This window comes from Phyllostomus discolor, chromosome 10 (genome assembly GCF_004126475.2).
Source record: "Phyllostomus discolor isolate MPI-MPIP mPhyDis1 chromosome 10, mPhyDis1.pri.v3, whole genome shotgun sequence".
Classification (NCBI taxonomy): Eukaryota; Metazoa; Chordata; class Mammalia; order Chiroptera; family Phyllostomidae; genus Phyllostomus; species Phyllostomus discolor.
Genome location: NC_040912.2, coordinates 10,248,172 through 10,261,090, shown reverse-complemented (window position 1 = coordinate 10,261,090; position 12,919 = coordinate 10,248,172). Strand labels below are relative to the sequence as shown.

At 49.4% G+C, this 12,919-nt stretch overlaps 1 protein-coding gene across 1 annotated transcript in view; it reads left to right on the top strand.

The window, feature by feature from the left end:
• The first annotated feature begins 633 nt into the window (after nt 1-633).
• Nucleotides 634-12,919, top strand: part of CHN2 (chimerin 2) — a 256,940-nt gene continuing 244,654 nt past the window's right edge. Inside the window, exon 1 of the mRNA XM_028525720.2 lies at nt 634-1,414. Coding sequence (XP_028381521.1) covers nt 1,366-1,414 — 49 coding nt within the window. The 5' untranslated portion in view covers nt 634-1,365. The remainder of the gene's footprint in view (nt 1,415-12,919) is intronic.

Genomic DNA, 12,919 nt, shown 5'->3' with positions numbered 1-12,919 from the left:
AGGATTGAAGGAACCCATTACCCTGCTGGGAGCTTGAAATAGACTAAAAAAAAAAAACCCCTGCATGGTATTTCCTCCCAGTGAAATTAATTTAGGTTTAAATACGGGGGGAGAGGGACACACCTCGTGCACCTGAGCAGCTTCTCATCCCGAAAGGCACAGTCAGACCTGCGGAGGGCCAGTCTTCTGTCTTTTGTGCAGATTCTTTGCAAGACAAAGTCAAAGGACCTCTCTCTCTTTGACTCTCTGCTTTGTGTGGGCATGATGGCATATTTGGGCCATCTCTATTTCTTTGGAGGCCAACCCCAAACGCCCCATGGGCCCGGCGGGCACTGCCCATGGCTGGGGTGCCTAATGCAGCTGGATTATTTTGCTGGGTGTTTTGAGGGTGTTTTAGAAAACTTACCTTCTTGCAGGGCTGGGACCATCAGCTCCAGAGCAACAAAGGACAATTTGAAGGGGAGTGGAAGGAGCGCTCCACAGTCGCTTGGCACCCCAGGCCCCCTTCTGCCTAACAGGGTGTCCTTAGTGACCCCGCCTGCGCCCTCCCTTTCCCACCCCGGCCCTCTCGCGGCTCTCCGTAGTCTGGCCCGGCGCAGACAGCCCCAACACCTCCCCCCCACTCCTCACTGCCAGTCGCCTTCGAATCCGTGGAGCGGCGCTGCGCGCTCGCCCCGCGCCCCCCGGCGGCCTCCCCAGCACGTAGGGACCCCGCTCCTCGGTCCAGTGTCCTCCCGCCGGCAGCACGCAGTCATCCCCTCCAGCCCCAACGCAGGAGCTGTCAAGCTCGCTGCGGCTGAACCAGCCCCCGAACTCCCGCGTCTCCTCTCCTTCCTTTGTGTGCGCGCGAGCGGAGTTGGGGCGGAGGGAAAAGGGGGAGGTCGCTCTGTCTGTCTGTCTCCCGCCGGCTTTGCCCGGGCTGCTTCAAGTGCCTCTGGGAAGGCAGGAGCCTGGGGGAGGGTGCGGGTAGCTGACGGGGTGACTCGGGGACGCCCCGGAGCCCAGGTCCCGGCCGTGCGCTGTGAAGTGCTAACCGCGGCTGGGGCTCGGCTGGAGTCGCTATCGGTCCGCTCTGCCCGCCCCTTGGCCTCCCTCCGCTCCCACCTACCTACCGCCCAACACCCGGAGAAAAGCGGTGCAAAGGCGCGGAGAGGGACGGAAACCACAAATAAATAGCGGCGGCAGCAGCGCGTCATCTGGTGGAGCAGGAAGTGCAGGCAGAGTCCAGAGGCTGGTGCTTTCTGCGCGTCCCCAGGACTTTGCCATGGGCTGGGGGCCGCGGAGGCTGAGAGCAGCCGGGCGAGGGCAGCGGAGGCTGCGTCCGCACCGGGGCTGAGCGAGCAGCGACGCGCGGGGCGCGCGGAGATGGCAGCGTCCAGCAACTCCAGCCTGTCCGGCTCCTCCGTGTCGTCCGGTGAGTTTCAGCCTGTCGGGCGCGGCTGCCGCGCTGGGTCTCTCGCCCGCGCCCTGGGATGGATAGAACCTACCTGTGGCCGCCCTGCCCGCTCTATGAGAGTGAGAGCAGGCGTCCGGTGTGACACTTGTTTGGTTTGCCAGCACCCTCGGCGCCCACACCACCTCTGTGCCTGGCATCTGACAGCGCAGCGGTGGGAGAGCGGTGGCGCCCTTAGTGTGCGGACGCGGGCGTTCTGGGGCTTTGGGGAGCAGCATGGAGAAGCGAAAGGAGCAGGGCAGGCTCGCACTTTCCGGCGCAGCGGGCACGGGGGCTGGTGGGGCGTGAAAGATTGGGGTGACGCTGGGCACCCCGACCCGCTTGCAATGACGCTCCACTACGCTGGATGCCCAAATTCAAGGCAAAGGGGAGCAAACCCTCGCTCCTGGCGGACTTGATTTTCTTTGTTTGTTTCAGAAATTAGCTCCGTGGAGAGACACGCCTGGGGCATGGGTTTGAGATGGAAGTGATGAAGGGATTGTGTCCGTCTGGTCCTGGTTGAAGCCAATTAGGGAACGGGAGGTCGAGCCCAGCCTCTGACAATTTGCTTGGTTATACAAGTGCGAGTGTGTGTGTGTGTGTGTGTGTGAGTGTGAGTGAGAGAGAGAGAGAGAGAGAGAGAGAGATTGATTTTCCCTGTGTGGCCTCTTGGAATACGCTCTGTAATCTCACTTTCCAGGCACACATTTCCCACCCACCCCCAAGTGCACGCCAGCAAAGGAAGGTCTTCTTTCAGCTTTTCTATGGTTGATCAGAGGGTCTCATTGAAGAGAAAAAAAATTACTAACGACCCTGAAAGAGCAGGAATCAATAGAAGCAACCCCCCACTGGCTTCTGAGTATGACAGGTTTCTAATCACGATGATGCATTAGGTAGAATTCCTCCACCTCTTAGGTCACTGAAAACTTTAATGATGAACCTTCAAGGGAAATCTGATAAGACACTTAGTGTGGTGTACAGTATTCAGGGCTCTTGAAGTCCTAATGGAAACACTCAGTATATTAATATTGTATTCATTCCTATTGTGTGTTATTTTTTATTACCCAAAATTAAACTCAAAGAAAGAAACACCTTGTTGGAGATACTGGACAGCCAGCCAGGCATTCAGGAACCGTATCTGTAGATGTGTGACTAATTAAATCATAAATGCAAGGTGAATTTGACGACGGTGCAATTGTGATGCGGCACAAGAGGATCACTTGAAAGCCATCTGTTATCTTTTCTGGCAGGTCGAGTTCCAGGGAAACGGCACTTCCTTGCTCGCTCACTGCCAGCTAACCAAGAGCTCAGTGCTGTTAGACACACAGATAGCTCAAGTTTCTCATAGTAGCAGCCAATGGGACAGAACAGTCATATCTGATTAAGAACAGCAACAAGTTGACCGCCTGTGGTTTTAATTCTGAGAACTCAGCAAATGCTGCAGCTTATTTTTAGTACCCTCCACCCACTGGCTGCTTGCTTTTCGATTCATTTTGGTTGACTAACATTGAATTTGAAATGCAGTGATGTTGGCTCACGATTAGCATGTGGTTATCCCTCTCATAAAACTTCCCACTTGGAAAATCAACTCAAGAGGCGGGAGGTGGCTAAAGGAGAGAAGGATGGGGACAGGGCCGGAAAGCAGGCATTTCGCATGATCCGCTGATGGCATGAGTTACAGGTGGTGTGGCATCTGAATTTTTCAGGCCTGGGTGTAGCGTAAGAAATCTCGTTGAAAAACCTAACCCAGCCTTAGGAAGAACACGTGGATTTGAAGCCGCAGTACTTACGGGCTTTAAATGATGGTAATTGCTTTGCAGACATGCAAATGCATGCAATTGCATGCATTGCAATCGCTAGCCATGCTTGCGATGGTTCTCTTTCTTGCTCAGCTAGCACAGTTTTAAATCCTGATGGAAACCGAAGAAACATGTGAAAGCTGAAATTCAAAGAGGGGGCATGGGTATGTTACTTGATGTGAATCAACCTGGGCATGAGCTTCTGTTGCCTATTTCACCAATTAATCAGGCACTTGGTCTTGAAAAATAATGAGACCTGTAGTTCTCTTTTTAAACACACTTCTCAGGGTGTGAATCATGAATAATTCAGATGACAGGAGCAATTCACACCTGTGAGAGGTGTTGGGCAGGAAAGAATAGAGCCTGTTTGTGGTGGCAGCTGGGTCCTCCCAGGCAAAGGTCAGAATCGGAGCAGTGAGGGCACTCCACGAACCAATCACCTTTTTAGAGGGCCTACTACGTACCAGGCAGTAGGGCATAAACCTCGGCTTCAAGAAGGGCAAGCTGGAAACATAATTTTGGGATTCACTTCACCTCTGAAGTTCTGTGATTCTTGCCCTTGAGTTCTGGTTCCACCACTGACCAGTTGGGTAACTTGGGGTGAATTATTTAACTTCTCTAAACCTCGGTTTTCCACAAATGAGGCAAATGCTAATCATAGGGCCTGCTTCTTAGGAGTGTTATCGGGATTAAATGAGATGATATGTATAGAGCATTTAACACAGGGTGTGACATGTAAGTACTTGATATGAATAAACTTTGCACCTTGGAGGAAGAAAAAAAAAAAGGCAGTCACTGGCTCAGACTTCAGGTGCAGAAACAAGTCCAACACACGTAAAATCTGCCTCTTACACTGCATATTATATTTGATCTTGAGTTTTGAGCTCCATTAAACAGGTGCTTATTAAGTGTCTTTTAGATTTCAGGCATAGCCCCACGTGTTGGGAATGGAGAGGTGAATCAAGATCCTTTCCCGCACCTTCCAGCAGCAGGGGCGGCCCAGCCCATATCAATCCGCGTTCCAACGGGACGCGATGCAGTGTGTGGAGGCGAGAGCAGGGAAGAGACGATGACCTCAGTTTGGGGGGGTCAGTGGAGGTGACCGATGATTCAGCCTTGAAGCATGAGTGGGGTTTTTCCAGAAAGCAGGAAAAGGGGAAGGCATTTCAGGAAGAGGAAAGAGCTTAGGCAAGGGCCTGGAGATGAAGTTCATGACCTAGCTTTCAACTTCCTTTCTTAGGGCTATTGATCTTTTCTCCCCCAGTGATCCCTCTTCTCCGCACAGTCATGCTTACGGGGCCACGAGCAGCACGGTGCACGGAGCCGCCAAGTCCCTCCCTGCTGCTGATGACGTAGGAGGCTTCCTTTCCGTTCCGGCGCCAGGGGGTTTAATGACACAGCTTTGGACGCCTTAGGACATATTTGGACAATCGAGCACTGTTGGTTCTGTGGTGACCAGCCTAGGGGGAGGTGAACTCCAACAACACGGGTTACACCTCTCTCAGAGAGGTAGCTGTGGAAGCTTGAGCTTCGGCTGTGTTTGCACAAAGGGTAAAGGTCTAATCATTTCTTCAGTATTAGGCCCCAGGTCTGACTTTCCTGAGAACAGATTCACACTTGCCGCGGTTGACCCGCATCACGCACGTGTGTCATTTTGTCTGTCTTACCAGGCGAGACACAACCAGCGAAACAATCGGGTTAAAATTAATTTTGAAATACATGTTTTTGAGAACTCTTTAGAAATTTTCTTCTGGAATATTCAATTATGTGTACAAGGCATTGCTTTGCCTTTGTTTTCATGGTAACTGCTGGTAATTAAATTTCACAGTCACCTAGATTGGCAGGAAGGTTTGATTACCTTTATTTTTAGTCCCTATTTTTAAGCCTTTAATCTAGCCTGTGATTATACTCTGAAGGAAACTGTGGTTGACTTGCAAAATAGTTTTCTTAATCATCATGGGCTATAGTTGCTTTTATAATTGAGATAAGAACTTTTTGCATGTAGTAATGCGATGGCCAAATAGATAATTGCACAAACAACTCAAGTAAAGTAATAAGTAAAGCAGCCATGAGATGTTTTCCAGTAACTGAACTAGATGAAAAAAATAAATATTACAGGGACCTCAGGATAAGAAGCTGTTAAGATTTTGAGACCATAAACACACTGTATTATAGAATTGAAATCCAGATAGACTTTTTAAATTAAAATGCAAATGAACAAGGGTAAAAATCAGTATTAGGTGCAGTTATCTAAACTCACGTGGGAAAAGAACATTTCTGAATGGACTGAAGGAGTTACTTCCCCAGATTCTATGCAACAGTAACGCGGGCTAGGAAAATACAATTGTCCCTTGGTATCCACTGGGGATGGGTTCCAGGACCCCCGTGGTTACCAAGTTGAGGATGCTCAGTCCCTCATATTAAGTGGCGTAGATCCGTGCATACAGTTGGCCCTCCGCATCCGTGGGTGCAGAGGCCTGGCTGCAATGCATGGATGTTGATTCTAGGGATGATAGATAGGAATCTTCATTCCTTATTATCAGAGGGCCGCAACCAGTGACATACACACATCTTTATATTTCTAGATGCAGAAGGTAAAACTGAAGTATAAAACTGCCTCCAGGACTTACGTATGTGTAGTCAGAAACTCCAGGTATCCGACGCTACAAAACAGGGTGTCTTTGTTGAAACAGAGGAATCTTCTTCTGGACATTTGGATTCTCCCGAAATATTCAATTCTGTGTAAAAGCAATTTCTTTACCTTTGTTTTAGTGATACCTGCCGGTAATTTAATATCATAATCACCTCGAGTGGCCAGAAGATTTGATTACCAAGGGAAAAAAAAAGTGTGATTTCAATAAAAAACTCAAATAAGAAAAATCACAGAGCTGAAATGAACCCCCTGCGAGAAATCGTTCACTCAGATGCGCAGTATTGCTCTTACTGTCTTCCTCGTGACCTTTCCACCCCTCATTTTAACTTATTAGAGTTTCGCTGTCCATGTGAGGTAACCCACATGAACCCACAGACATAGGATCAGAGGCGAGGAGGTCTTTCTTAAACACGACGGCACGTCTGTCGTATTTGCCAAAGGCCCAGCGACCTGTGCACTTTAGCGAAAATGCCAGATTCCCTCCACTGCCACCAACCCCTGTGTGTTGAATGGCCCGTCACTTGGTGAGCTTTCAGCAGGCCTGGAACTCAGGTATCCCCCGAGGGCAGCCTGTGCAGGACTGAACTGGACGCTGCATTCTCTGAGCTGCTGCCTGGGGCCCGGCCGCCATGTCCGTCCTGCTGGGGGCTGCCTGCTATTCTGCGGGGTCTCCTGTTGTTGGGCAACAGGAAAAATAACCAGGTGCTGCACTGGGAAAGCCCGTATGTGAGCTATGTCATACTGGGGTGTTCTGGAAAAGAGTTTTCTGCCAATCAGTTAGATAGGAAGAAAGAGCCATGGACTTAGTGATGAACATATGATTTATAGTATCTGTCAATCACCCACCAATAATTTATCTTCGATGAATATATTCGAATTCTATGGCTCCTGAAATATGTCACTTAATTTCTAAAATGAACAGCTTTCCTTCCTCCTTTCCCTCCTACCATCCTTTCTTCCTTCTTTTCTTTCTTCTCTCTTCCCTTTTGTCTTGCGTCCCTCCTTCCCTTTCTCTCTTCCTTTTCTCACCTGTTATTATGTTGGTCAAATGTCTATTTGGAGATTTTTTAAAAAATAAATCCCGCATTTGGTCTACTTTATTATTAATAGTTTCCAAATCTCCAAAGCACCTCCTGGCTTCTCCTTCCTTCTTCTCAATGGGAGAGGAAGCCGGTGGTCTGTTTCTCACGTGGCTTCGGGTCAGAGGGTCAAGGTGGATGCCCAAGTCTCTCGTGTAGCTGGTTAGTGTGATAAAACACACTCACGTGTTTCAGAGTTGTACTAACAAAAGCAGAGGTGTATTTCAAGTCTCCATGACTAGAGGAAAACCCGGTCAGGAATGTGCTGGCCCCACACGCGTCTGTCTGCTCTGCCACGGGGCCCCCGAGGCTGGCTGCTGCGGTGGGAGGCTGAAGGCCTGGCTTGTGCGCACTGCCAAGTGTTGATCAAACTTCCTCAACTGTGCGCCCAGGGAGAGCCATCCACCAGCTGCTCGTGCGAAGAGCCTGCTTCTCCCTCATTTATTATTAATCGGACATCTTTGTGGGGGCCACCCCTTGACTGGAGCCTTTACCGTATGGTCTCGTCGCTCCACTGCCTCGCCTCTGCAGTGTGGCCTGTCAGACTCGCCCACCTGCAGCCCACACACCGTAGAACCTCAGCAGGGCACAGTGCTATTTTACATCATTCAACGTCTGAGTTCCCATAGACACTCTCTAATAAAGGTGTGCGGCGAATCGCCTTGTTTAAAGTGCTGTAATCCCCTCACGGGCCCGAGGTCCCATGGATGAGAGGCCTGCAGCTGAGCTGTGCCCACCACACTGTGCAGGCTGCCAATCACCCCTCGCCCTGGCGGGCCTGCTGGGGAGAGCACTTCCCCGAGGGGAGGAGCTGGATGCCAGGAGCGGCCTGGCAGAATCAGCTGGATCTGCGGAAACGGTTTGCTTCCTCGAGCCGGTGAGCAACCCCGTGTTCTGAAATGTGTCTTCGTCAGAGGTCACAGTAAGAGTCAGAAGAAGATCTGGACACTTAAGCCTTTAGCCAGAGCATTGAAACCCTTTACCAAGGCCTTTGAACCCTCAGAGCCCACAAACCCTTAACCAGGGCTCTTGAGCCCTTAACCAAGGCTCCCATACCCTTAATATAGGCACTGACACCAGACACTTCGCCAGGCCCTGCAGCTAGCGAGCTGTGTGGTCTTGGGTGAAACTAGCATCTCTGAGCCTCAGACACCTCTCTGCAAACTGCGGTCGTGACAGCCTGTTTCCTGGGGTAGACGTGAGTGTTCACAGAGGCCACTGAAGCGTGGCTTCCCACAGACCCGGCCTTCGTGCCCCCTCATAGATGCCGCTCCTCTCCCTTTCCTCCCTCCTTCCCTTAACATCTCTGAGCCCCAGCACACTTGGCCACCAACCAGAAACAGCCACATCTGACAAATTTATTCCACAGGGTTGCCCGCCGTTCTTGAAGCACCATTTGGGAAAATGCTTGCAAACCGTGAAAGCAACAAGCAGCGCTGAATGGCTGCTTCGCGTCGTTCTGTTGACACCATCGCATGTAATTCTCGCAATATTTCTCTAATGTAAACATCATATCCTGTTTGGCGAACAAACAAATAGGTTCAGAGAGGCCACAGGGTTTGGAGTTGAGGTGCTAAGATTATTAGAGCAGTATCTTCTTAATTTCAAAGACCATTCTTTTCCTTCCTAAGGGGTTATTAGTTTGTTTCTTTCTCTGTTGTGAAGATTTGTGACATCCAAGGTGAAGGCTGAGCTAGATGTTTGCCGTTAACAGAGAAAACACAGTAGTGTGGTTGTGCTGGGGCCCAGGAGTCATTCAGACCCTCGCTCAGCCTGACCAAGGCTCGTTCTCTCCCGTGTTGCAGACTGGGAGGTGTTACCAAGTCATCACCCTGCCGAGAGAACACCCAGGGCACTGGACTTGCGGGAAATTGTACTTAACTGTATTGCCCGGTGAAGGGTGCCTAGGTGTTCATGGTACCACTCTTCTTATTTTAAGATTTTATTTATTTTTAAAGAGAGGGAAGGGAGGAAGAAAGAGAGGGAGCGATATGTTGATGTGAGGAAGAAACATCGATCAGCTGCTTCTCCCACGCTCTCTGACAGGGGACCGAACCTGCAACCGAGGCAGGTACCTGGACCAGGAATCGAACCAGCGGCCTTTTCATTTTGCAGGATGATGCCCAACCCACTGAACCACACCAGTCAGGGCTGCACTATTCTTGCAATGAACATTTTACTGAAAATTGCTTAAATGAAAGAAAAAAACACAAGGGGAAAAAAGAATGGCAATACTCTGCATTCAGTTGATTATCTTCGCTGGCGTTTGAACAGGACTCCGCTGGGGGTGAGCACACGGAGCCCCGCTATCGCCACAAGAAGCTCCCAGACCTGAGTGTTCAGACAGCAGAGCATATGGTTTTCAGCTTCTATTCCAAGTGGAAAAGTAAAGGAACCAAAATCACGGAAGGGGTTCAGACAGACCTCACACAGTTCCTACCTGAGGATTATTTTCCTCCTGAGCTGGACTGACTTTTACATTTCCTTGCTGGGTTAGCGTGAGGAGGGACCCTGGAGGTTGCTTGGCAGATCCTGGCGTTGTGTAAGTGAGAGACTCAGGGCCTGGCAAACCCCAGGCCCTGGCCGGAGCCACCCAGCTCGCCTGTGGCGGGCCCCGTTTGCTAGGACCCGTGTTTTCAGAACACCCATTCCCCATTTCTCTTCCTGGCCCACCCACCAGAGGAGCATCTTCCTCCCAGAATTTCTTGCAGATGTTTTTCCTGCCTGACTTCATAGAGGCTGTTCTGCTTCATTATTTAATATCTTCAAAAAAAACCAAAAACAAGTCACAGAGTGCTTTGTATTTTAAATGGGCCTCACATCTCGAGGCTGCTGTGCTGGTGGGGGCACGCAGACCCCCTCCACCTAGGGCCTGCCGTCCTACCTCTATTTAGCCGTGCTGTTCGGTGGGGTAGCCACTCACCACGTGTAGCCACGTCGAGCTAAATTTAACCAGTTCACTTCCTCAATGGCCGTAGACACATTTTGAGTGCTCTCTTGTACATGTGGCTAGTGGCTGCTACATCAGATGGTCAGAAATAGAACATTTTTGTCGTTTTGCAGAAGATCCTGCTGGGCAGCTCTGGTGTACAGGGGTAGTAGTTCTCAGACTGGGGCCTTACTGGTGTAAAATTAGTATGAACGCTCTCCCATTCCTGCGTTTGCTCCTCGTGCTGCTTAGGTGATATTTTACTAATTTTGCAAATCAGCTTTTCTTTCACAAAAGTAATTTTTCATAACCTTGAGGGAAACTGTGGAATGACAGCTGGAGGATGCAGCTGGGGAGAGGAATGAAAACGTTCATAAACTTTCCTAGTCCTGAAGTTTGAGTCAAGCTTTAAAAAAAAGGTCTGCAGTTTCTCTAATGGTGGCCCCATTTCTTTTTGAAATAACCCCCAGGGAGCTGTAATTTCACCCTTAAAGAGGAAAAAATGCCCATGTCCAGAAGAAGTCTGGATCTTATCATTGCATCTCTCCCAAAACATCATAAAGAAACTAGGAAAACTGTGACTATGTGGATTGACGTCGCTAGCGGCATATCCACGCCGTACAATTTGAAAGTGATTTTCTCCCAACTTGGCCATCAGCAAATCATTGGCCTCGAAGTCTTTTGCTCCTGCCAAAGACCCACATATGGGGCAAAGCAAATGCACACTGCTTTTAGAAAATAAAGTTAGCATTTGGAATTTCAGCACTTTTAATTGGGGGAAAATGCATGCAAATAAGATGCAAGAACGTGACGGTTCCCAAGAAAAGGAAGCTGCCTCCTCCTGGAACTTCTGTTACCATCCACACGTGCAACAGAAAAAGCTGGAAAGGTAGGAGGTATCTCAAGCCACTGTTGAGAAAGAGGTGGACGCCGAGGCCATTGGAGTCAGAAACCAGGATCGCCAGAGGGCTGTGGCAGGCACGGCGTGTTCACTATCGCCATAACGCAGACTGCCCCATTGAGGGCAGTTGGAATCACAGAATCACTTGGCTGATCCCCTTATGCAAATCTGTCTCGTCGAAGGCCCAGTCCCGGATTTCACGGCGCCCTGCCATTGCCCTCTGTACCCTCAGTCCCGGCCGACTGCTATTCCTCACGGCAGCAGGACCTGGCACCTCCTTATGTTTTCAGTTAATGCCACCCTAACACCCCGAAGTGTTTTTCTTACGTACGTAATTTTGCTGCCAAAGAATCAACCCGAGGGATCCATGTTAGGACGTCAAGTAAACAGGAAGCAAGGCCTGTAGTTTTATGCGTAAATCTTCTGTAGCATCCACCAGGGTGTGGGAGCTGCAACACTGGACTGCCAAGGGGCTGCCCCTCCAGCCCCGGGCCTGCACTGCCCAGTGTGGTAGCCAGATGGGCCCCGAAGCCCTGGAAGTGTGGCGAGTCCACGCGGAGATGTGCCGCAGGGTAAAACACGTACCAGAGTCGAATGCTTAGCACAAAACAAAAAGACAATTCCAAATATTACACTGACTCTATGTTGAAATGATAATATTTTTTGGATAGTAAAGAAAATTCATTAAAAAATAATTTCACCTCTTCGAATATGTTTAATGTAGCTATTAGAAATATTTAAAATTACCTACGTGACTCATATTGTATTTGCACTCGAGGGCACTGGTCTGGACGACTCCAGTGAGCCTGTTCCAGCCTTTATCACAGACTGCATCGAACAGAACCTGCTGGTTCTCCGACCAGTGGCCCCCACAGCTGTAGCCACGCCCACTTGCCTAGCCAGAGACTTCCCCTCCCTCTCCCGAGGCCCAGTTCAGCCCCGCTGCTCAGGTCCCCGTTTGTTTTAGGCTCAGACGCTAAGAGCTGTCCGTCGTTTACTGGGTCTGTATAAGGAAGTCAAAAAGAAATACTATATAGAGGGACTGGCTGGGGCTTTGATCAGATTCTCGCTTAGACAGGCTTGCTGCTTTGTTTCTGGTTTTTGCTTCGCCATAACTCTAGACTTTCCATATTTACTCGTTAGATTTATGTACACCCTTCCCTCCAGAGAAAGCCCGCAGTCCTGCGCTGCCTCGAAGTTGGAAAGAGAAGCTGAGAGAAGGAGGAGCTCATTTTTCTCCTGACCTCTGCAGAGAATTTCTGTGTGCTAGTCTCTGCACCCAGGCTTCTTGACATGACATGTGCATGTGCAGACACACTTACACGTATGTGTTTGTGTGCGGGCATACATGTGTCTGTTTTCGTGTGTTCCTGTGTATGTGTATGCACAGAAAGGAGACGTGGATTAGGTTTCCAACAGAAGTTATTTCTAACCAAATATATTACGTATAAATTAATACCGAGGGAAATGAAAAGTCAAGCCCAGCATTTCTTTTAGTAATAAAAGAATTCATTTGGGATTGTGCTAATGATGTGTAGATATTAATACACATAATTTGGCTGCCTAATATTGATTTACGTTGCTCATTCAAATTCACTTTATTATAGGAAAAATTAGCCATTCTGTTTTACAGTGTTTGTCCCTGCAGACAGTGGGACCGTTAAACCACGGTTATTGGGTAAATAATACTATTTCGCTGACTTTCCTATGCAAAGAAGACATTATTACGTCTCCTTCAGGAAGTGCCCTGTGAGTTGTTAGTCTCTGGCCGAGAGTGGCTGCGTCGAAGTCAGCTGCACTCTGTTATCTCCCCAGCCGGGAGACCAAGGTCCAGGGCTGAGGGTGCTCTCAGCCACCAGGGCACATTTTTCTTCTGTGTGACGTTAATGTGCCTGAGGGTTGAACTTTGTCCCCATGAGAGCCCCAGGCTTGTTGCAAGCAACCAAACAGCCCACACGCCCTTTTCCCTTAAAAACACAAATTCTTCCCCAGTCGAAAAGGCAGTTCCCCGGGGACTTTGTAAACCCTCTTGATAGAGAACAATCAGATTCAGATCAGGAACGTAGCCACAGAAAACCCTAGGCAGGTACAAACAGAAGGCAGGACTTCGAACTAGACCATGTAGT